The sequence below is a fragment of the Hakea prostrata genome, chromosome 11, assembly GCF_041222555.1.
Source record: "Hakea prostrata isolate BN-2017 chromosome 11, UWA_Hpros_2, whole genome shotgun sequence".
NCBI classification, from domain to species: Eukaryota; Viridiplantae; Streptophyta; class Magnoliopsida; order Proteales; family Proteaceae; genus Hakea; species Hakea prostrata.
This window is the reverse complement of record NC_142610.1, coordinates 13,733,569-13,756,840: the sequence shown is the minus strand read 5'-3', so window position 1 is coordinate 13,756,840 and position 23,272 is coordinate 13,733,569. Positions and strand designations below refer to the sequence as shown.

Here is a 23,272-nt window from a genome sequence, read left to right as displayed (position 1 = left end):
TTCATCCCAATTTTGGATCCCAAACAAGTGGTGTGTTTTGTTATCTCTCTCATAACTTTATATGAATGATGAAACATTTTCTCATCTGGGCACAACAATAGGAACACTGAATTCTTGTTGTAGGTCAAGAGGATCTTTCGTAATGGCCTTGTGCTTGTATTTACCTTTCTTCAATAAAAGAAAAAGAAAAACATCATCATCAATCCAACAGTATAATATTATTGATGGGCCATTGAGAACGATAGAGTTTGCAACAATGTCAAACGCTGCACTATTTTGAGAATTCTTTTTCATAAAATTTACTAGATTGTTGGGTATACGATAAACAAGGAAAATATCGTTCATTTTTGTTGAAATCCAAATATATTCAACCAATACCAAGAAAAATAAGATAATTTACTAGGGAAGCTGAGGAATCCAAAATTAAAAGGAAAAAGTCTCTATACCTTTGGCACTGGGTATGCCTTTTATCCTTTGATGGCAATAATTTATGATACTAAATTTTTTCTTTAACCAAAGGATACTTAGATATTTGGTTCATAATTCCTAGTGGCCATTCCCCTCAGTAGAACCTGAAACATGCTGTCATCCAGGTGATTGTAGATGTATAACTTGATTGAGCTAATGTCTACCATCTTTTGCTGTATTCAGCAGGATTGTTGGTTCATATTGATCAAACTTTCTGCTTATATTATGTAAGTTCTCTTTGCTTTCAATTCTCAATCATATTGATCAAACTTTCGCCTTATATTATGTAAGTTCTCTTTGCTTTCGATTCTTTCTTTACCATCTTTTAGTATATTGTTCTCAGCAACACTTTGCTTCTTAGTATCATCGATTGTATCCTCTATATGTTTTTCTTTTTTAGTAACGATCCTCGTGTCATGTGCTAGTGAAAATTTTGGAAAAGGATCTCTCTCTTAAATTCTTTCCATGATCATTAGAAAATCACAATTGAGGTGATGTTAAGGATTATCTAAAATATATACATCATATTTAAGGATGCTAAGCAATCTTAGGCTTATGTAACCTAACAAGTAATGTAACAAAATTGGACTACAACCATGATCAGGTACATCTTGTTTACATGGGCTATATGATGAAGGCAGCGGTGGCAAAATGGTTGTTGATGGTAGAGAAACATAGATGAACAACCAAGTGTTACACATGATTAGGGCATATGAAGAAGGTAGTAGTAGTAATAGTAGAGTGATGATCGATGGTAAAGAGACACAAATGAACCAGCAATATTACGCTCATGTTGCCATCCCTAGACTAAGGTTGAATGTCATGCAGGAGCAAGGCCATGGAATGAAAATGTATCGTAAACTGAGGAACCAAGTTTTTGACATTTTCGAGAGAATACACACTTCCAAAGGAAAACACAAACTATTTTCCATGAATGTTAGGGGACTGCACGGAGTCTATTTCCCCAGAAACATAAACAAATTCCAATAATAAATCGGTATATATACCAAATATGATTTTTAAGCGATTCTCAGGAATTGGATTGATTCCTGATGGAATGGGAAAGGGAAAAATCTACTTCAATGGGAAATAATATGTGATATACCTCATTAGAAGCCATCGATTAGGTTGGAAAGTGGTGAGAAAGAGAGACATTTCAGAGAGCGAGTGTGAGAGTCACAGTATTACATGGTTCGGTTGATTTCAACTAGACCTGTAAATGAATAACTGAAATCCATCTCGAATTCGCATTCGTATTCGTTCTAAGAGAGTCCGAATCCAAATTTTTTCTTACCGAAAAATTTTCGTATCCGTTCGATAACTAAATGGATTCGGATTCAAATATATGCTAAACGGACCGGATGATATCCGGATAAGATATTATCTGTTTATAATAAAATAATATATTTTTATGAGTTTAATTAATAAAGATGTTTTGGAATTTGGGGAAAGTTGCTACCCTTTTTTTTTTTTTTTTCCAACCCCCGCCCCCCGGGCCGGGTCCCCGGAATTTTTGCATCCATTTTAAATCTTCCCTTGGCCACCCCGTAATCCCCATCACTTGATCTCTTCTAACATTATTATAAATGACTTCAATTAAAAAAGTTAATATTTTTCGATAAGCTAAACAGACTTCACGAGCATCAATGGCTGGGTTTTAAAAATTATAAAAACTATTTTTCATGGTAACCATTAGCACAATCACTTGTCACATCAATATATAATTTAAGTTAAAAATTTGATATTTTTGGATAATCTCAAGTGATTTCACGAGCATCAAGCATCAATCGCTGTTATTTTCAAAAGTTTTTTTAAATTTTTTTTAATATAATCACTACAGACACACTGTTTAAGGAGACCTGTGGGCTGCAGACTTGCAGAGTTGCAATATCTCTTTTCGTCTCCTTTTATCTTTTCTTGGCTTGGGAAGATTTGAAACGACTTAACTAAAAAAACTGAAACGGTGAAAGCTCATCTTTCAACCCTTCCCGTCGACTAGTGGACAACCGGCAAGTAACAGCAACCAGCTTACGGGCGGCGGTAAGAACATGGCTTTGCATCTTCAAGTACCTATGTTGGTGATTCCTCATCAAACTCTTACTATTCTCATGTTTCATGGGCTCTTTTGCTTCATACTGCGCTCGTAAGAATGTTGCTAATGGGGTAATTGTATTACAAATTCTTCAAACACACAAAAATGAAATTGCAATACAATTGAGAGATGATGATCTTTAGCCAATCCGGAAAGTTTGAAATTGCAACCGAACGAACCACCGATCAATGAGGTTGAGTCACACCTTGAGTGCTGTCTTTAAGGTAATTGATGCCCCCTACTACCAAGGGTTCTTCGCACCACCACCTCCAAGATAAAGCAACCTCCAACTAGAAGATAAGGTAGTTCTTCTAGTCCCTTCAAGGAGCCAAAAGCTAGAGCACAACACTTAGACAAATTCAAAGAAAGAAATTAACTTTGTAACACAAATTATGCAAGTGTGAGGAGTGTCTCAATTGCACATCACATGCAAGGAAAGGTTGGGTTTATATAGGCCCAAACCTCACCTTACACCCCTTAGGATTCTTAAGGCAATGAATTGGATTTAATCCATTCAATAACTTCAACCCCACTCATGGTAATGGCCATGAATGGTCATGAAGTTGAAATGAGAATTGATGGTCAAGAGTTAGAATTGAAGTAAATTCCACCCTTCAAGTAACCCCACCATACCACCATGATCAAGACCATTAAGACCCATGACCAATGTCATGAAGAGCCTCATAACCAAGGTCATGAAGGGCCTCCTTTACTCATTATGCCTCATTACCACCCTTACCTCATGGGTCCCACACACTAACAAAATAATTATATAAAAGAAATGCAAAGACTAATTTTTGAAACTTAATATATAGATAATATATATTTTAATAAAAAACCTAACAGTTGCTTTGTTTGTCTTTGAATTCATCTTAAAGGGTCGATGGTGGTCTAGCTGTTCTTGTTGGGTGCTCTCAAAGCCGGCGATCTTCCTCTGTTAAATCCTCTTTGAATACATCGAAAATGGCCGACGGTGCTCTAGCTGTGCTTGATGGGTCAACCCTCAAAGCGGACGATCATTCACCACTTCACCAAAACTCAAGTTCTTCAAATCGCAGTCATCGGAACTTAGAAAATGGCAACCAGTAATCGAATAGTTTTGCGGATCGGATAATAATCGGATATTCGATGGAGTCACGGATTCGAATTCGGATACCCTTAAAAAATATCCGTTGGATATCGGATCGAATTCGGATATTGGATTTCCTTATCGGATTCGAATTTGGATACACCACTATCCGAGCCGAATCCGATCCGTTTACCGGTCTAATTTCAACCAACGTCCACATGAATGTTTAATGTGCTTCCTTAAGTGTTCCTATGTTACATATTACACATATATAAGAGTCCTATTTGTACACCATTAGTCTATGACTCTTTCTCTAGAGTTTGAATTACAGAGGGTAGATCTTAGGGTTTTACCTAGACTGTGTCTCTTGTGCATTTGAGTACAACTCTGAGTCTGGTTTAGTTGTTGAGATGATGTAACCTTTTGAAGACCTTGAGGTGTTTGAGATGGAGTGTAAGTCTTGGAGACATAGTGGACACCTGAAGTGGTTGGTTCGGTTAGGACTTTAGGTCAGCTTTCAACAATGCCCTCAACTCATGGAGGAATGATGGTGGCTAGGGCAACCTTAAGTTTGGTTAGGGTTGTATGAGGAATCTCAGTTTTTGTCCTTTGAATGCATAAAACCATAATTATTCTTAACATACCTAGAATTTGTTGACCTGATTTTTGAGCTATTTCTTCATATTCAACCATGAATCTATTGGAAAAGTGTTTAACCTAAGAACACCCAGCCCCGTGATGTTGATAAGGAATACCCAGAAGTGGGTAAATGACCTACACCTACAAAAAGGGGAAGAAAACCTTATTCCACCAACACATATTAATTATGCAAATCATAGCAATATAGGTATGAATTGGTGTAGAATAATATCACAACCTAACAAAAATATCTTCATGTGTGCAGGGGTATTTAACCAGCAGCTAGGAGCTGCCGGATGAAGCACTGGAGCATACATAGATGGACATCTGCGGTCCATCAATTTTGGAAGAGAAAAGAAATCTAAGATCCTGGAGGCTATGCTGATGAGTCTGCAACAGGGGATTGCAAAAGCAGAGGGAGAAGGGCGAAAGATACATGAAATATGGACAAATAATCAACAGATTGCAGAACTTCTACCATGGCCATCAAGACAAAAATGGACTCTTCACGGATTAGCTACCCATGCTGATGGAGTTAGCAAAATCAACAAAACTTATGGAATATAAAACATTCCAAAACCCAGTGCTCCAAAACTTTTTTGAGGGATTTGCCATCACGACAGCCACTTTACAGGATAATTGTAACAGAACAATATCTAGTACTTGTAGCTGTTTTGAACTTTAATTTTAATGCTATTTTCTTTTTCTATCAAAAAAAAAAAAAAAAAAAATCCATGAATCTACTTCAATTTCATTCCTACATGCTTCAAGGAAGAAACTAGAAGTACGATCTTTCAGCCCTCTTCCAATTTTTCATTGACCTGATTTTTCTAGCTTCTTGCTTAAGTCTCCATCAAGGTTAGTTAGGTGTGTAGGACTCATATTAAATCCGTTACATGTATAGAGTAAACATAATACTCTAAAAAAGATTATTTCGAAGCATAACAGTCGACAAATTAAACCCATCTCTTCTTCCACAGTGTCTTGTCTATGTGTTTTCCATTGAAGTACTAGAATTTTGCCGCCTTCTTTCCCTCAAGAATGAATGCATGTAGGGATAAAACCACCTATGTATCGGGCTTTTTCTTGTACTACATAGTTGCATTAATTTATGATGAAAGGAGAAGGCAAGGTTCTACTTCAGTGGAAAATACATATGGTCAAGACGTTGGGGGAGAAGAGATATGAAAGCCAAGTTAAAGATCACCTATGCATATAATGGTCTTCAATTGGGTTAGTTATCTTTTCCATGGTGATAGACTCTATTCAATCCCCAAACATTCCTGTAACAAAGTCTCATACTTCTTCCACCGATAATGGATGATGGCTTGAAAATGTGAAGAACAATGTTCTCTCATTTTTTGGTACATACTCATTCCGTCATCATGGAATAAAATGCAACATTGATTGATGGATGGAAACCTGGGTTTGGTTTGCCCTAATACTTGGTGCAGGTACATGCCAATTCCAAGGTCTTCCATTGACATTCAACGTCGGTCTAGGGTTGGAAACCTGGGCTTGGTGGTTCATTTGTGTCTCATGAATCACCATGCTGTTGTTACTGCCTTCACTGTAGGGCATCGTCACGGGTAGGGTTGATTCTGTGCTTCAAAAAGAGGTTGTGTTGATCAAGGCTTTGGTCCAGATTTCAATATTTACCTGTTCTGGTGCTTAAGCCTCCTCGAATACTTTTCTGTAACTGTTCTCCATAATTCTTTTCATCCCCTGGGTAGCGTTCTTCTTGTGATTACAGAAGAATTGAAGAGAGAGTCCTCCACCAAGATATTCACTGTCCATGGGATATCACAATAAGTTGGGGAGGAATTTTACCTTTCCAAACACAGTTCAAGCAAATGATTGCGTCTTCAATCACGTAACGTAGTTGTATAACTGATAAATGCTAACATTTTGGCAATAATGTATGGAAATCCTTGTTTTCTTTCCATGCCATAAGGAAATTTTTCCAGTCCATTTCCTTGTCAGAGATGGACCATTCATTTCCTTGTAGATGTATGACGTGTGTCTCAACATCATATAAAATGATTAAAATCCATTTATAAGTTATACCAAAGACTTGTGATTAAATTAAAAAAAAATAAAAATGATGTGACTCGTAAATTTAAATTGACTTGTAAATGATGTGACTTGTAATATTGGGACACATGTCACACATTTACAAGAAAATAGATAGTCCATTTCTTTGTTAGAAATGGACAGAATATTAGTCCAGAGGCATAAAGCCATTAGTTCCTTTTGTAGAGGGGATCCTCTCCACCCAATTTCTATCACCTCCCACATTGTCCTGTTTGACATGGGTAGACCTATGAGTGTGGATCCCATCACCCTCTGAGAGTGTGTGAAGATGGCTTGACGGGCAGGTTGGGTGGAAAGAATCTAGACTCATTCCTTTGTTTGGTGAATACCCCTAGTGAGAAGAGATAACACTATGTGAAAATAGCTCCTTATATAATTGATTTTAATGCTAAGGATAGGTGAGGGTCACTCTTCTGATGTAACAATTTCATAGTATTTTCAATTTATTCTCTTTGTTTATATTGGGTATGTAAACTTTGTTTTACGTTAGATATGTATTACATAATATAAGGTAAAGTTATGCCTCTAGCCTTAAAGGGATTTGAACTTTGAGATCTAACATGGGTACTGGTTGATTTTTTACAATTGAGCCGCCCTTCAAGGTTGCAGTGACTAGATTCTCTATTCAAATGAGATGCCATCCATGTTAAAAACCACTCAAATAGTATCTTCACATCCCCATCCAATTTGGTTGATCTTCACCATGTAGGGTAGATCTAGCCATCTAGGGGCAGAGCTTCCCAGGGCCAAGGGGCGTGGCCCCCTTGCCTTTTTTTTTTTGGGGGGGGATTTCTTCTTTTGTTTTTTGCTCATTTGACCCTATTTCTATGTGTGAAATAGGAGTTATTGACACCTTTTCATTGAAGAAATTTTTTAAAGATAAAGACAATGAATGATTCATTATGGACTCCCCTAATGTTAAATCTTGACTTCTCTGGTTGGATCCCTTGTTGTGCCTTTCAATCAATGCATTTACCAGAAAGGATTCTTATCACACCAAGGTGAATTTGTGTTGAAGTTTCTCCTACAAATGAAGTCAAAGGAATGGAGATGATTTTCTAATGAAGCTAGCTTTACCTCATAACTTTTCAAACGAAATTATTTTGATACCTTGTTCTCAGACTACAACTATGGTCCACCGATTATTACGATAAAGTCAAACATCACCTCGCCAACCCTCCCGGGTCAAACCATTGGGTTCTGGTCTGTTCTGGTCTGGTCTGGTCGAACGGCCGCCTAAGGTAGAACCATCCGGCAAGCCCGCCAGAAGACTTGCACAGAACGAAAAACAGAGGAAGCAATTCAACGTCACTGCTTGGGTAATTTTTACAATATTTTCTTCCATCGGCATTTTCATATTTAGAGCGAGTCACGCTGAGATTGAGAGAGAGAGAGAGAGAAGCAATGGTGCTTTGGGAGATCACAGTGATTACTGCTTATTTCTTGGGGTTGAAACGAACTTATAGGCTTGCTCTAAAGCTCCAACGTCGTCTCATCAGCCCGAAACACCCTAAGATCCGTGATTTTCTTTACAGGTAGGTCCATACTTGCCCTTTCTTCACTCAGCTCGTCTATTTTTTGATTTTGGCTTTCTTGATTCCATTATGGTTGTAATCCTTGTAGATTTAGACTTCCGATTGATCTTGTTGATAGATAAATTGGATTAGTTCGTGCTGACAGTTCAGCATATGATCAATATAGTGTCTCTAAATGTACAGTTGTAATGAATAATTTATCTAATTTAAGTTGTTCTATTCTCTGTTCTATTTTTAATTGAGTGGTAGGTTAAACGAGGCATCGATTTGATGGTCAACTCTCTTTTTGTTTGGAGTTCTGTTATCGTTCATGGTGGATTCCTTAAACATCTCTTCCAGCATGATAACTTGAACATTAGGGTTTGAAGAGGGGTGATATCCTGCGGTAGCCAGTTTACAGTTGGGAAGAGTTTACCGTGGAGGGTGGGCCTTTCTTGTGGCTCTGATTTGGCATTAAAGTCTTCTCTGTCATTCACTCATTCTGTCCAAGCTTTATGTTTTATAGTGGTTTCTATTTTTTCCTTTATGGTCCCTCTAAAATTGGTAAAGGCTACTGAAGAGAGTTTTACCTTTGTGTGTGGAAGTTGAAATTGTGGCCAGCACTTAAATAAATGAAAATGCTATGTCAAATTCTTCCAAGAAGTCGCAGCACTTGGTTTTTGATAATTAGTAGGAAGTTGAGCTGTGACCAAGGCATTTGCTAGCAGAAACATCTCCTCTAATAGCTGTCAACCTTGCAAAATTCTATGTCCCACATTGCGTTGGCCGATAACACTGTCCGTCCTGCAATTGCAAATTGGGACATGGGAACTCAGCCTCTTGTTACTAGAATCTGTTGAATGTCTATTGAATATGGTTTCCAAACGCACTATATTCATTTTGTTAAAGCCTATTGTTCAGATATTCCAGAAGAGAAATTCATTGACTGTCAATTAGAGGGTGAATTCCTCACTCCCCCCTTGGTATTCTGCTGTATAATATTTTTCTCACTAGTTTTTCATTTCTTACCATGATCTCAGATTGAAGGACCCAAGATATGTTAATATCTCCTTCCTCACTTTCTGCCTGCAAAATAGATTGCCATCTCTGTCTCTAGATTGGTGTAATAGTACTGTGATAGGTTGTATGATAGCTGGTGAATCCCCATATGATTCTTGACAGAAATAACCAATTTAACCAATGAGTTTGGCCATTTAAGACTCATGTGCTGCTTTAAAGAACATGGATGGTTTAGGATTTCAATATGCATGTTTTCTTCCAGTTTAAGAAATAGTGTTTTAAATTGCTGGTGTTCTGATCTATATGAGTATGGTTAGTTGCTCAACTAGTTTAAATAAAAATGAAGGATGAAAGGGCAAGAATGAAAGGCTGAAATTTGTATAAAGTTGATGCCATAGGAGATGATGATATTACTATATTCCCTAAAGAAGACTTTGTCATGAATCTGCTATTGACCATCTTACTTCTGGTGGATTTGTACTATTGATGAAAATTTTGTACATCCATTAACAAAACCTTGGTAGCTTGTCTTGAGAATGAAATAGGATCCATTTATCAAATGTGTGCTCAGTCGCTCACCTTTGTAGTGCAGAGAAGATTGAGTGTTGTGAGCTCATAGGGAGGGAGAATAGGAGAACCACTACTTGGAATCTGAAGGAGAAGGTCTCCTAGGCCACCTAATTGGAGGAACATGTCATGAGTTACTAGTTTCACTTCACGCCTTTTAAGATTCCAACCAAACTTTTAACATTCTGGGATTCTGTCTTATATCAGTCTTAACTGGTGCAGCTGCAATACTAAAATGTTTTTTCTTATCTTCTCTCACTCTTCCTTGTCTTTCCTATTATTTCTTTAATTTTTTTTCCATCTTTTCCTTAATAATATATTATTTCTTTTGTCGATTCATTTTTCTTCTGGACAAAATTCAGGAATTTCCGGATTTTCATTAGAAGAAGTTTTTTTTTTTTTTTTTTGGGGGGGGGGGGTGGGGTTGGTTTGGCTTGACCATTTTTATCTCATCTTCTTTTGATGATGGTTAATCAACTTGCTCATGAACAGCTATCTGAAATTTTTTGTCAAAAGGATAGATGGACCTTGTCAGTTCGTTTGTGGATGATATGCAAGGTCTGTGTACTTTTGATAAGGCATGTATGCTTAAGATATATTGAATAGTTCATTGTTTCAGTGATTGCTGCTTTACACAATGATATTACAAATTTTTAGACCTTTGAAATGAAAAATACCCTGGCCTAGATGATGAAATAATAGTGGGTTATGGTCTTTTCTCCTTCGCTCAATTCTACAGAAAAGTCGTGGCAGTATGTTGAGTCTGATTTTGGATGCTGTTGCACCAATTTTGTTCCAGTATCATAAGAAAGCCTGAGTTATGAATCCTGTACCTGCATGAATGTAGAATAAATAAAGTTATCTATGATCCTAGTGCCATAAAATAGCCTGTGTTATAAATCTTGGGTCTGCATGAGTGTAGAATCAAGAGATACACCTATTTTGATTTGGGAACTTATTCAATCTAGTTACTTGAGTCATTAAGTTAGAATGAGTGTAATCACTTAGGAAACTAATTAAGGAATCTCTCCCAGGCCAAGTTAGTCTATATTGATTTATTTCTTTTCTTGATTGTTGTTATGGAGAAAAAAATTGCTTTTATAAATTTCATGAATATTTTGTATAGTGCAAGCAAAGTAAACTTTTGGTGGCTTTTTCATTCTTTCTCCAATCCATAGAAGAAAAAAGAAAAAAAAAAAAAAATGCTGATACTGTTATCTTGCTGCTGGTTTATGGTTGGAAAATCTGATTTTAACCTTCTAGTAGAACACTGGAATAAAATTATGAAACTGCCCTTTTCTTCATCTTCCACCTAAAAGGTTTGGAACTCTCTTTGTTCCCCCACCAACAGCACTGTCACTGATGAAGCTGCCATCCCCATTCCCACTGTCACTCATGACCACCACCGCTTCAGTCTGGCTTTCTTTTTCTTTTTTCCTTCCTGTTTACCTGCCGGGACTCGCACCATCATAATCACTACCCTTTGTGAACCTCTCTCTGCATGGTTGCCACCCGGCCCTGTATTCCCCCACAGCTGTCTGTCCCTGTCCCCAACTGTATCTTGCCTGCAACCCCGGCCATGTCCTCTCTTCTGCAACCTCAACACTACTCCATACTTCTCACTGCAGCAGTAGAGGCTTGCAACCGTTTCCTAATGTGTAGAGAACTCCCAGAATATCTTCAATAGGATCGTATCATATTCAGCGTGTTGAACAAAAAAAAAAAAAACCAAAAAATTAATGAAATTTTTAATAGGAATGCAACAGATCGAATATAAAAACCAGAGTAGTTAACAATTAAGAAGCAGCTCAATGCACACAACTAAAATTCACAAAATATCCTAGCATCTCCAGAACTAGTATACAGAAATTGTAATATAGCCACAATTGAATGAGAGCCAATTAACCAAGCCCTTTTGAAGAATCAACTCAGTGGGACAGAATAGGTTTAAGTTTAGGTAGGTTGGTATGGTGTATCTGGAGGTCTCCATGGTGTAGTCTCAAATGGTCTTTGGTTTCATGTCTCTTTGGTTAGTGATGGAGATGGTAATGGTTTGACTTAAATGGTTCCAGATGTGGGGTTGAGGGACAAGTTAAAGGTGAATGGGGGGTTTTTTAATTAGGGAGAAATAAGTATGAACCTAAGTGATGGTTTTGGTTGATTTATAGGCCTCTGAATGGGCAGAAACTTGGATAAGTGCGGGTTGTATAGTGGGCATGATGCTTGCAATCTTTTGAGAGAATATGGATGGTTGGTATGAAGTCATGGGATTTCTTGACTTTAGGTCAAGAAATTCTGGTTTCTTATAATAACTAATGGAAAACTGAAAATACTAAGTAATGGCAGCATTAGGCTAAAATATTTCTCCACATGATGACCCCACAGAATATTTTGCAAAAAAAGAAGATGCAAATGCTTTCTGCATACCGCATGTGTGCTGTGATCTCTCTGTCTCACACAACACCACCTACAAGGACACCAATTCATTGATGCCAACAATGCTTTAAGCCACTGTGCCATCTCATACTTGCCATTCATATCAAGAATTTGTCAATCAAACAATCTGGTCCAGCTGACCAACAAAAAATCTTCTCCAACTTGATTTGGTTCTTTGGATTGTCAGACTCACAACTATTTGTTTACCTTGGAGGTTGAATACTTAGGCCCCTTTTGCACGGCCATCCAGTTCACCAAATGATACTTCTTTGAACCAGGTGTATCTAGGGGTGTAAGCGGACCGGATTCGGATCGGATAGTGGTAATACCATATCCGCATCTTATTATATTTGGACGGATTCGGATAATATCCTATTGGTTTTCGGACGGATTCAGTCGAATTTGAATGATAATTGAATAGTTATTTTCTTAAGTAGATTCTTCTAAGTGGGCATGAATACAGATTGAATACAAGTTTTTGACTAGCTATTTACATCTCTACCATTTTATTTGTGAGGACTAGGTTTGAAATTTAAGAATTTAGCAACTTTGGTAGCTATTTTAGTTGAAAATCTAGAGAAGTAGTCACATACCGTAGGTAAAAAATTTATAAAAATAAGAAAAATAAATCTAAATAAATAACTTAATCGGATGGATAATAATCGGTAAGAAAGGGGAATACCATATCCGCATCCTATTAGTAATCGGACGGATTCGGATACCCCTAAACGGAAGCATATGCGAATTTGGAAGTGGATTTCGGTTATCCATTTACACCCCTAGGTGTACCCCTTTAAAGTTAGTCCAACTTGTTGGTCATGGAGGCTAGAATGAGAATGAAATTCGGCAAAGACATAAGAGCATCAATGAAGAAGTAATGGTGTCCTTTCACACAAATATTTTTCCTTCTGAGGGGTGAGGTTGGATCTGGTGACTGCTGTATCTCATACCAAGAATGATAATCTAGGGTTAGCATCTGATAGCAAATCCAGAAGGGATGAAGTTAGCCCAACCAACATTCCAAGACAAACAATTCTTCCATTGTAGAGAACTCATTAACCTAGAATTTCACTCTTACTGAAGTTAGTGCTCATGTGTCATTTCAGAAAACAAAAAGTGGATCATTTCCTTTTTCCCTCTTTCTTCCTATCTGCTGCCTCTAGCAAGCCTTGAACTTTTAACTTCGAGTTTGACATGATCAACATGCCATTGAGGCTAGAAAGGTGCTGTCAAGGTACATATTATTCTCTCTGGCACACTATAGAAAATAGTAAGCATCATCAATGAATGCTGATGTGAAGTAATGGTCCCGCCTTTCCTCAGTTGATATTTCATTGTCACCATTCTGTATTTACCTCCACTGAAATTGACTGGTTCTCTGAGCCGATGTTGTATACACCAAAAATCAGGTGAGGGTTTGGAGGAGGGAAACATGATTCAATTGGCTCTTTCTACTAAGACCTTGAAAGTTGAAACTGCGCAAATATATACTCCATGAAAATTCTGATTTCCTAGTGGTACACCATTGATAAAGCATCTGTCTTGGGCCTTACCTTCCTCCAAGTGAATGTTTGGTTTAGTTTCTCACAGCTTCTGCTTTTCAGATTCAGAGAAGCCAAAATTTCAACTGAGAAGCTCTTTAAAGCAAATGGAATGAATAGTGAGCATTTAAATATTCTCTACGAGAGCCGAAGAAGTATTCATCTGAGCTTTTGCTTCTTGTGCTGAGTACAGCACAAGAAACTCAGAAAAATTACCTGCAGGTTCTTGAGTTTTCAAGTCTATATTGATTCTTCTTTAGAAAATTTTCTCTTAGGCCAATCTTCTTCCCCGTTTGATAACTCTATAAGGTTGAGTCCCTCGATTGTGGCTAAAAACTTTCTTCTTTTTCATGGAAGTCACCAAAACCTTCTTCTGTGGCTACTTTCTTTATAATGTAATGAAATCTATCCTTACAATTAGCTGGATGGTTGTTCATAAATTATTAATAAAATGCAAATCTGTTATTCTTATTATCAGGAGCTAGGTTATGTAGTTGCATGAGACATTTGTCCAACATGGAGGCCTAGGCAAAATCTTTGATGGCCTAATAATGGGCAGGTACCTGTCCAATGGATTGGAATTGAGTCTTATATATAATATGTTGGACCTTTTTTTCCCTTAAGATTTGTTGTACTGAACCTGATTTTTAGCCCATAAAATGTGGGTAAAGTTTTTTTTTTTTTTGGGGGGGGGGGGGGGGGATGAATTTCACTGGGTGAAATTGGCCTGGAGAATTTTTCTCTTTTTGGTGGTTCATTGGAACTTTAAGAAATCTTTATATATGTAATACACACCCATGATTTGAATACTTTTGAACTTTCTCTTTAGAGTTTTGTGATTGTTGAGCATTATGGTATTGGTGGTCTAGATCTGCTTCCCTCCCTCCTTTCTGTTTGGTTCATCTCTGAGATCAGGTGTGATCTTTCCTCTTTCTTCTTATTTTGTAATATCTTCATCTAGCCCTCTAATTTCTTCTGAGTATGTCCTTTGTGCACAAGAGTTGTATAATTTCTCCTATCATTCTTCCATTTATGGTCCAGTATAATTTCTATCAACTATCATTTCTATCGAATGTGCAATGACCCCGAACTTTTAGCAATTTTTTGGCACTGGATTCTTGCTGGAACACTGAACTGCATTATTTAGTATCAGAAACAAACGAGTGCCAAAAATCTAGCTGCTTAACGGGAGCTTACTTATGCTGTATGTGGATGATGGCCACAGAGAAAGTATAATGATGCAAGCTGTGGATTTTTGTGCTGAAACTGATGAGGTTCATGATTGCGGCAACTGCATACTCTTCATTACTTTTGTCTTCTTGTTAGTGATAATGCTTTGTGTCTTGCAAGAGCTAGACGATGGGTGAAGGACACGAAGGGAGACTTTGAATTGGTCTTCTAGTTATCTATGAAGTAAGACAAACCTAAGGAAGAAAGTAATGAAGAAATTGTTGTAGATGAGAATTCGTATGATTTCAAAGTTGTTCTAGAGGAGAAAATTCATATGATTTCTCTTTAAAGTACAACTAGGAGTCACTGACATAGCTGAATTGAACCCTACAAATGAACGTACAGCCTAAAAAGAAATTCAGCCAACAGCAGAGAAGGCAGAGGTTTAAGAGAACAAGTGATGGCTTGTGCTAAAGAAACAAAGCAAAAAGAGCTTACTTGGCAATCCAGTTTCCATTTTTGACCAATGATATTAAGTCAAGAACCGACAAAATTCAAATTATCTTCTCAAGATGGAACCAATTTGAGGTTGATTTTGAGGAAAGAACTTTTATTTGTCTGTCTGACTGAATCAACATCTCTTGATGAAAAGGAGAACAAATGTGCAACATATTTTCTCCCGCAGGCTGAATTAGAGATTGGTGTTGAGCATGTCAACAGAATACTTCGACTCTCCAAGACCTGAGGATTGAGTGATTCCCAACATTGAGAGAACTGATGCAGTTGTTATTTGACGTAGATTGATGATATAGAGGCCTCAGTGCAGGCCTGGCAGTGGGTGATTGCGTACGTCAATGTCTCCCCCTGAATTTAATACCTTATTCTTGACCACTATTAGCAGCGTTTTGAAAATCGTGATCTTTTATTCTATGCACAATTTTATTCGCAAAATTGGACTGAATCTGCAACCGCCTCTGTAGCTCTTATATAAGACTGGATCTTTCTCCAGTCTTATTTATGTTGGGACGTCTGCACCTATTTCTATTTTGAGATGACCACAGGTTCACCCAATCCTGCTCTATCCAGTTTGAGGTTGTCTGAACCTAATACCCTGCTCCAGATTCCACTCTGAAATCCTTCCTCCTCCATAGTTCACGTTCATAAAGGGAGACTTCCCAAGCAAAGACCCCAGGTCATTGAAACGAACACAAGGCTTTAGCAAGCCACCAAATGTAGGACGAATTACCTCCCGTTGCCCAAAGGGGGTATCAGTCCAATGGCACTGATATCTGCTTTTCATTATTAATGTCATATGTTGGGACGTTTCTTTTATTGGGTTTCATTGGACAGGCCTAATTTGTAAACTGGTAAACTGAGGTGAAGTTAGTTTATGAGATTCTACATAGGTATTGATTAGATGCTAAATAGAGTTCTGGTCAAGTCTAATTACATTTGGAGATAGTGGATCAGTTTGGAAATTTTTGAATGTTACTCTCACAAGTGTTGACTTTTCTGGAGGAGTATTGAAGTAGTTAAGCAGAGTATACAGGTTTGGTATTCCAAATCTGGCCTGCCTCCTAGTTTTCTTTATCCTAGAGATCAGGTACAATTTTCTCTGTTCTTGTTCTCTTATGTCTTCTTCTAACTCTTTTTCATTTTCCTTTCATTTCTTTTAATTCTGTCTATATTCTCGAGAGATACAATTTCGCTCCTCTATTTAGTTTCATAGGTTGTGCATTGATCCTGGACTGAGCAATTTTCTTTCTATAGAAACCTTGAACTAAGACAATTGGTGATTTTGGTTCGTACAATGTGATTATGCTGTTTCCAAGAAGGGTAATCTAATATTTATGAGGTCTACTTGTCCTAATTTCCAGCCCACGCTCAGCATAATTTGCCATACAGTTGAGAATAGCAGTGAGTTTTAATGTCACTCGAAGAATGATGTGATGTCATTCATCAGGAGTTTTAATATGTAAAGAATTGGTGAATCACATTAACCTGATCCACATATGAGCACAATGCAAAGGAGACTGCACTCTTCTTGCTTTCTGCTGTGCTCCTAAGGTGCCAGCAGATATGCTTGGCTCTTTAACAGGGTACTCACAGTGCCTTTTTTAATTACCACTAGCAACTATTACTGATCTGACAGGATTTTAAGAACTTCTATGACATTCTGATTGCTGGTTGCTGAACTGATGGTAAACTTGTTTCTTTACAGGAGAACTCGAGCTGTATTTTCCGTAGCAGTCAGGATCCACAGCAACATACAACAGAGGGACATAGAAATTGGTCGAAACCTGGGGAACTGGATCCTTCGATGGCTTGATCGCATGAAACCATCTGCACAGATCCGTGGTCCCCCTGGAAATCCCCCCAGCGTTGGCAACACATCTAAGCATGTAACCAGCTCATCCAACCAAAAACCTCCAGGATCCATTAGAAAATTCAGTAGCAATATTATAAACAGGGGAACATTTGGGCGTCTCACAACCTCACCATCGCCTCACATATGGCCAAAATCATTCCCTACACCAGGGACCATGTTGAGGCCATCTAGTCCATCTAGACCTATTGGTGCAAACACCCAGTACAGAAACTTGTGTTTCAATGGCCCTTATTTGCCAGGACCAAACTATGAAAGTTGTAAATTTGATGGAGTGATTCGCAAGGACATAACACAGTGGATGCTGCGAAATTGACAAAGAAACGTATACAGACTTTGTAACTGTGAACTGGGTTTTCTAACTTCTTCGTTTTGGTTCCCAGGTGCTGAGAGAAGTTGATTGTAAAGATTTGAAAGATTGCATGACATTTCTCGAAACTATACTGTATCTTGAGAAATAAAATTCAAGTGTTTGTGTTTGTCCACAATGCTTTGTATAGGTTGTTGAATCGTTCATAATTCTCAAACTCGAGTGGTTATGTATGCTAGCAAAGCAACAAACACAGAAGAAATCAGACGAGCACAACAATAACACTGCTTGAGATTCATTTGCTGAAACTTGTGGTTAAAGGCATAATCTGAAAAGAAAAAATAAGCATAATTTGATATTAATGTTACTTTTTTTTTTTTTTTTTACCAAAAATAATGTATTATAAATAGTAGCACTAGGTTGGGTAGATCAGATCAGGCACCTAACTGATCTAAGCTGGCCCTGACTTATCATTAGGGTCAAAATTTTGTTTCAGAACTCTATTTGGGTAGGACAAGTTCGGGCCATCAGGGCGAATAGATGGTAGCACTAGGTTGGGCAGATTGGTTCAATTGACCCTAACTGATTTAAGAGGGCCTTGACCTATCATTAGGGCCAAAATTTTCTTTCATAGCTCTATTCGGGTAAGACAAGTTTGGCCGTCAAGGCGAAACTTGCATCGTTATTATACATACAATAAAGTATCTAGCCAGTCTTGCTAGTAGGAAAATCAGGAACAAGAAAAATATAAATACTAGAAATTACTGTGGCTCCAGTTATGAAAACAAACACTCTAAAAATTGTTATCTACTATAATATTTCAACGACTTTGGTTATTTTTCAACTAATTAAACTTAATCCATCACATAATTTTTACAAGATAAGTAGTTAATTAAAAAGGGGGAAAAAAGCATTAGATCATTTCACTTCACCTCAATTTACATCATTTTACATGTAAACAGAAAGCTAGCTTACAAGGATCTAGATACAGCCTAAACTAAGGATTTGAAATAGTGACTCCAACTCTGACCAACATTCTAAGAGGATCTGATACTAAGATCCAAACCAGTTGATCAGTGTCAAAACCTCAAGGTGAAAGAGCCTTTCCAAATGGCTGTGTATTGTTTGCATCTTTGGGTCTCCATTTAGTCCAGCCCTTGGCAACTACAGTTCCGTTCTCAAGACGCAATAAGTGAATGGATTTGACTTCTCCATCATTGGTATCATCGTCAACAACAGAAGATTGGGATTGTATCACACTATCCAATCCACATTCCCTCCTGAACTCCATAGTAATTGCAGCAAGTTCATGGGTCTTCAAGATTGAGTCTGGAACAGTCTACAACATATCAAAATCAATCATCTTTTAGTGAGATGGAACCGAAAATTTCTTACAAGAAAACCCTGTAGACTCCATGAATAGTTGCAGATAAAGGAAGTTAATAAAAGCCAAGAACTTATTATGAGCAAGAGAAGCATCTAACCTGCACCATCCATCCACTGTATTTGACATGGCTGACATGTTGGTTGACATCCAAATCATTCCATATAGGCTGTTGAAGTAATTGTTAGAACCAGAAGCCAACAATGAAACTATCTTCTTCACTGAACTAAATATCAAAGCGTGAGAGCTGGAATACTTACAATCAAACCAGTCTGGACATATTCCATGTTATTGTCGTCAAATTTTGGCAGTTTCATGCTATTCTCATCCAAGATAGGATCACAGTGCAACATGAAAGACTCAGTTTCCTTTGCAAACTCTGGTGGGAATTTAGATAATTTCCTTGTGTGCTTGTTCATCATCATACTGACACTGTACATGTATGCATGGTGTGAATTCATAAGAATTAGAGGGTTTCAAAGTTAGAATAACATTTTTTGCCTTAAAATAATAATTTCTATATCAATTCCAAACCTGGTAGATCTTGCAAAAATTTCGCCTGTCCGGCTATCACGGATAGAACAATTGATTTGTATACTATTCTTTCCATGTGTGCTAACCCAAGTGTTCACTTCAACAACATCACCCCTGATAGAGAAGGAAAAAATGTAAAATAAAAATATATGGATTAGTACCATTGATCTGTAGATGATTATACAAATTAGTTTCAACAATCACCCTTTCTCAATATGTATAGATTTTCATGACAATTTGTGGATGATCAGTACATATTCATAAATTGTCAATTTGAAAAGATCTGTAGTGAAAGTATTCTATAAGAATTTACTTATTAATTATTATTAGTATCAGGCTAATTATAATTTCCTTTTCATATCACTACAAATCAATATTATGATTTGTTTATGAAAATTTATATTTTCAATCAACATCATATATTTAAGGGCTTATTGATAATTATTAATTTAGTTCAAGGGAGATTTTTTACATATAAATATTAGGTAGTCATCTTTTCACTTATCAATGTGAGATTTTGTATGTTTTAAATATACCTAAGAGTGAGTTCAAATCCTCTACCCATAAGCTAAAGAGGCTTCCCTCACATCACTTTCACCACATATTAAGATGTGCTACCACCTCTAAGTTTTGAAATAATAAATTAGAGGTGAGACCCCCAATAAATCCTGTAGACCTCTTTCTAACATGAGGCAAATATATATGAGAGGGGCATAGACCTCTTACTCATTAAGGAAGTGGAATCAAACTAAGAGCAAGCCGTCATAGCTTCTTGTTAAATGTGATTTTATGATAAAGCAATGAGTATGCTAAGAATCCTGTGTTTATTTCTCTTTTCCTACACTTATAAGCATAGAATATTGTAAGACATTCTGGGTAACAACCATTCAATAAAATCTCAATTTTGGATTTTCATGATCAAATTAAAAATTGTGCAGACGACTGTTCTGTTAATTTATAGTTGATCATATCCTACTACCTCTAACCCATGAATACATTCTTCAGAAATCTAAGAGTTACAAGAAATATATAGAAGCCTTAAAGGACAATATCAGTTTTGTATTTTTTTTTTGGTGGGGGGGGTGGGTGGGTGTGGTTTGGTGTTTAGGAAGAAGGATTTTACCAAGAAGGGTAACGATCCACGACAATATGAAACTTAGTCACCACCCAAATCAGGTTTCTTTTAGTCATTTCTGGTGTTGATCCAAAGCCATCACTTAGTACTCCTCGGATCCTTGTGTGGTTTAGTGATGTTTCCTGCACAGATAAAGCCTTATCCCATTAAAATGCATGATTATATACATATATGGAGAGAAAGAATCATGAGATATCAATCATATTGGTTTGCACTCCCTCTCTCTCATAACCATTTACATTTTGAGGAGTTCCTGCTCGTGCATCTCTCTCTCTCTCTCTCTCTCTCTCTGCTCACTCTCTCTCTCTCTCTCTGTGGTTAACGGAAACCTGACCATTGCTGGAAAAATAAAAAAAATAATAATAAAAAAGGGAAGAAAGAAAGAAATTATGACTGACCTGTATAAGATTCATTAATGTCTGAAGAGAGGCTGACTGATTTGGGCCCAGGTCATACGATCGAATACAGTAGTTCTGACGGAAAACAGGTCCACCATTAACAATCTCCCCCATTGAAAATGAGTCAACAAGATTCTTAACAAGAAGATTCAACTGGTCCTCATCAGCTTTGGGAATGGCATTAAAAACATCATTTGAGCCAGGCAACTGATGAACAAGTTTCATCAGATCAGGCATAGGTGATGATTTGATTTGATCAACTTCATAACCATTAACATTTTGAGGAGTTCCTGCTCGTGCATGCACCTTAACCACCTGCAGGGCCAAACTCCTAGAACAACGCTTGAGAGCTCCACAAGGTGACCCAACTTCGAATAAGCCTTGAAGGAAGGAAGGTGTTGGAGAAGAAGAATTGTTGAGGAAGCATGCAGTCAAGTTCATAGCAGTGGCAGACATGGTTAGAGCTTGGGAAACAAACAAGCACTTAGAGAACAGCTCGAGGTACTTGCATAATGGATGGTTGTAGAGCGTTAATATTTATAGACACTTGGTAAAATGCATGCACCTTTTAATTTAGGTACTAAACCATTAACGACTTGAATTGATTTTCTTCTTTCTACAACTCCGTAGGAGTTGGTCATTAGATTTTGTTTCCAAACCTAAATGATAGTTGAATTCTTTTTTCTTCCATTGATTGGATTGTTAATAGGGTTTTTCACGTAAGCTACCCTACTAATTTTTGCTGGAAAGCTAATTTGACATCTACCAATTACTATATTAAATGAGTTTTGATCATCTATTACTAATTTTTGCTGGAAAGCTAATTTGACATCTACCAATTATTATTTTAAATGAGTTTTGATTATCTATTCATTGATTATCAACTTATCATACGTCAAATTCAAACAACAGAGAGAGAATAAACCTCACATGTAACATGTTTGGTGTATTACAGTGTATCATATGATCTAGGAATATGCTACTCCCATGGATCATTGATTGAATGTTTATTTTTGGCAATTGATAGTTATGTATTAAGACTGTGAATTATTATATACACCACGAGAGAGAGTCGAATCTGTGACCTCTTCACTAAAAAGAGCTGATCAGTACCGACTAAACAATGATAATTGATTCAAAATTATAACATATACCAAGATGGACTTTAGTGTCTTTCGATGTTCTATATTATATTCAAAATTTATGTATGACGCTAGACCAAAAAGTGGGCTACACGTCTAGGACCCATGCAATGACCTAATTTTTTTTCTTCCAATTCCTTTCACCATAGAGAAGTTGGACCCAAGAACTATAAAGCTACTAGATTTACAAACAAGGGGTCATTGGGTCAATGAATATTATAGCTGTTTTCTTTATTTTCATACTTTTATGTGTCTTTATTTTGGAATATACTGTTTTCCGTGTGCAATACAGGATTTTTACTTTAAATATAGAGCCGCACAAAAAGACTACCTTATTCTACCAAAATAAAAACAAAAAGACTACCTTATTCTACCAAAAAAAGCAAAAAGACTACCTTAGAATAACATTAATACTAATATGAATAAGTTGACCAGTTACATTTAAAATTTGACTATTTAGGCACCTTCCACTCCGTGAGACAAGGGATGTCATGTCAACATGTGTTCATACCAGACTTTCGATGCTTACAATGTGGAGAATGGAATTAACGAAGAGGTCAACCCTTTATCATAATTTTATCAGAATGGAAATGACTTCTATGAAATGCAACTCAATGAGAAAGAAAATGTATGGAAACCCATGGATGGATCGAACTGATCTTTGATTGATATGAGTTGGACATGTCAAAGTTTTTGTTGGATTGCTTTGTAATGAACGAATTGTTTGCGTGGGCATGGAAAAAACAAATTCATAGAGAGAGATACAAAAGGATGATGTTTGTGGTGGGGGGGGGGGAAGGCAAATTTGCCCAAAAGGCGTGTGAGAAACGAAAATGAATGGTGGAGGCCTGAGAAGACGTAAAGGAAAGAAGTTTGGTTATAGCAAAAGTAGGGTGTTGAGGAATCTATAAATACACTTGAATGTTTGTTCTCACAATACTTCTTTTGAGCTGAAATGTACTAGATGTATTTTCTTTAAAGTATTTAGACACCCCGATATGTGCAATATGGGTTCTACAGTGTCTTCACCCCAAGATCAGTCAACCCAACCTTTAAGGTTGCACCCCAAAAAAGTTATTTAAGATGTATCAGGTTATGTTCACTGTTTAATAGAACAACAATAGAGAGAGAGAGAGAGAAAGAAAGAGGAGGAGGAAATTCAATCAAGAATGAACACGAAAATAGATTTATATAGAGCCCAAAGGCTGTGGGTGAAAGGGTAAGGGCAACTCTCTTTGTGAGGGTGCCTTTCAACTCAACTCTCTTTAGGAATAGAGCCCATGACAAAATAGACCTTCCAGATCAAAGCCTATGACCCACAACTCAAGTCCAAGTACCAAGTCATATAGATTTATTAATATTAATATATACCT

At 37.1% G+C, this 23,272-nt stretch overlaps 2 protein-coding genes across 2 annotated transcripts; one reads left to right on the top strand and one right to left on the bottom strand.

Moving 5' to 3' along the window:
• The first annotated feature begins 3,523 nt into the window (after nucleotides 1–3,523).
• Nucleotides 3,524–17,312, top strand: LOC149000218 (uncharacterized). Its single transcript, XM_089139141.1, has 2 exons — nucleotides 3,524–3,645; nucleotides 16,832–17,312. The coding sequence occupies exons 1-2, from the start codon at nucleotides 3,524–3,526 to the stop codon at nucleotides 17,310–17,312; spliced, it is 603 nt and encodes a 200-aa protein (XP_088995267.1).
• Nucleotides 17,313–18,216: 904 nt separating this feature from the next.
• Nucleotides 18,217–21,213, bottom strand: LOC149000217 (palmitoyl-acyl carrier protein thioesterase, chloroplastic-like). The gene is made up of 6 exons (XM_089139140.1): nucleotides 20,758–21,213; nucleotides 20,348–20,481; nucleotides 19,225–19,338; nucleotides 18,951–19,122; nucleotides 18,791–18,859; nucleotides 18,217–18,645 (listed from the first exon to the last, which is right to left on the bottom strand). Exons 1-6 carry the CDS (start codon nucleotides 21,211–21,213, stop codon nucleotides 18,394–18,396), a joined length of 1,197 nt encoding a protein of 398 aa, XP_088995266.1. The 3' UTR covers nucleotides 18,217–18,393.
• Between the last annotated feature and the right edge of the window lie 2,059 nt (nucleotides 21,214–23,272).

Coding starts and splice junctions, on each gene's coding strand:
- LOC149000217 (XM_089139140.1), bottom strand. CDS start 21,213: ATGTCTGCCACTGCTATGAACTTGACTGCATGCTTCCTCAACAATTCT. Junction 19,339..20,347: donor GTGGATCGTTACCCTTCTTG/GTAAAATCCTTC, acceptor CTTCTCTATCAG/GGGTGATGTTGTTGAAGTGA. Junction 18,646..18,790: donor ACAGTGGATGGATGGTGCAG/GTTAGATGCTTC, acceptor GATATGTTGTAG/ACTGTTCCAGACTCAATCTT.
- LOC149000218 (XM_089139141.1), top strand. CDS start 3,524: ATGGCCGACGGTGCTCTAGCTGTGCTTGATGGGTCAACCCTCAAAGCG. Junction 3,646..16,831: donor AACTTAGAAAATGGCAACCA/GTAATCGAATAG, acceptor GTTTCTTTACAG/GAGAACTCGAGCTGTATTTT.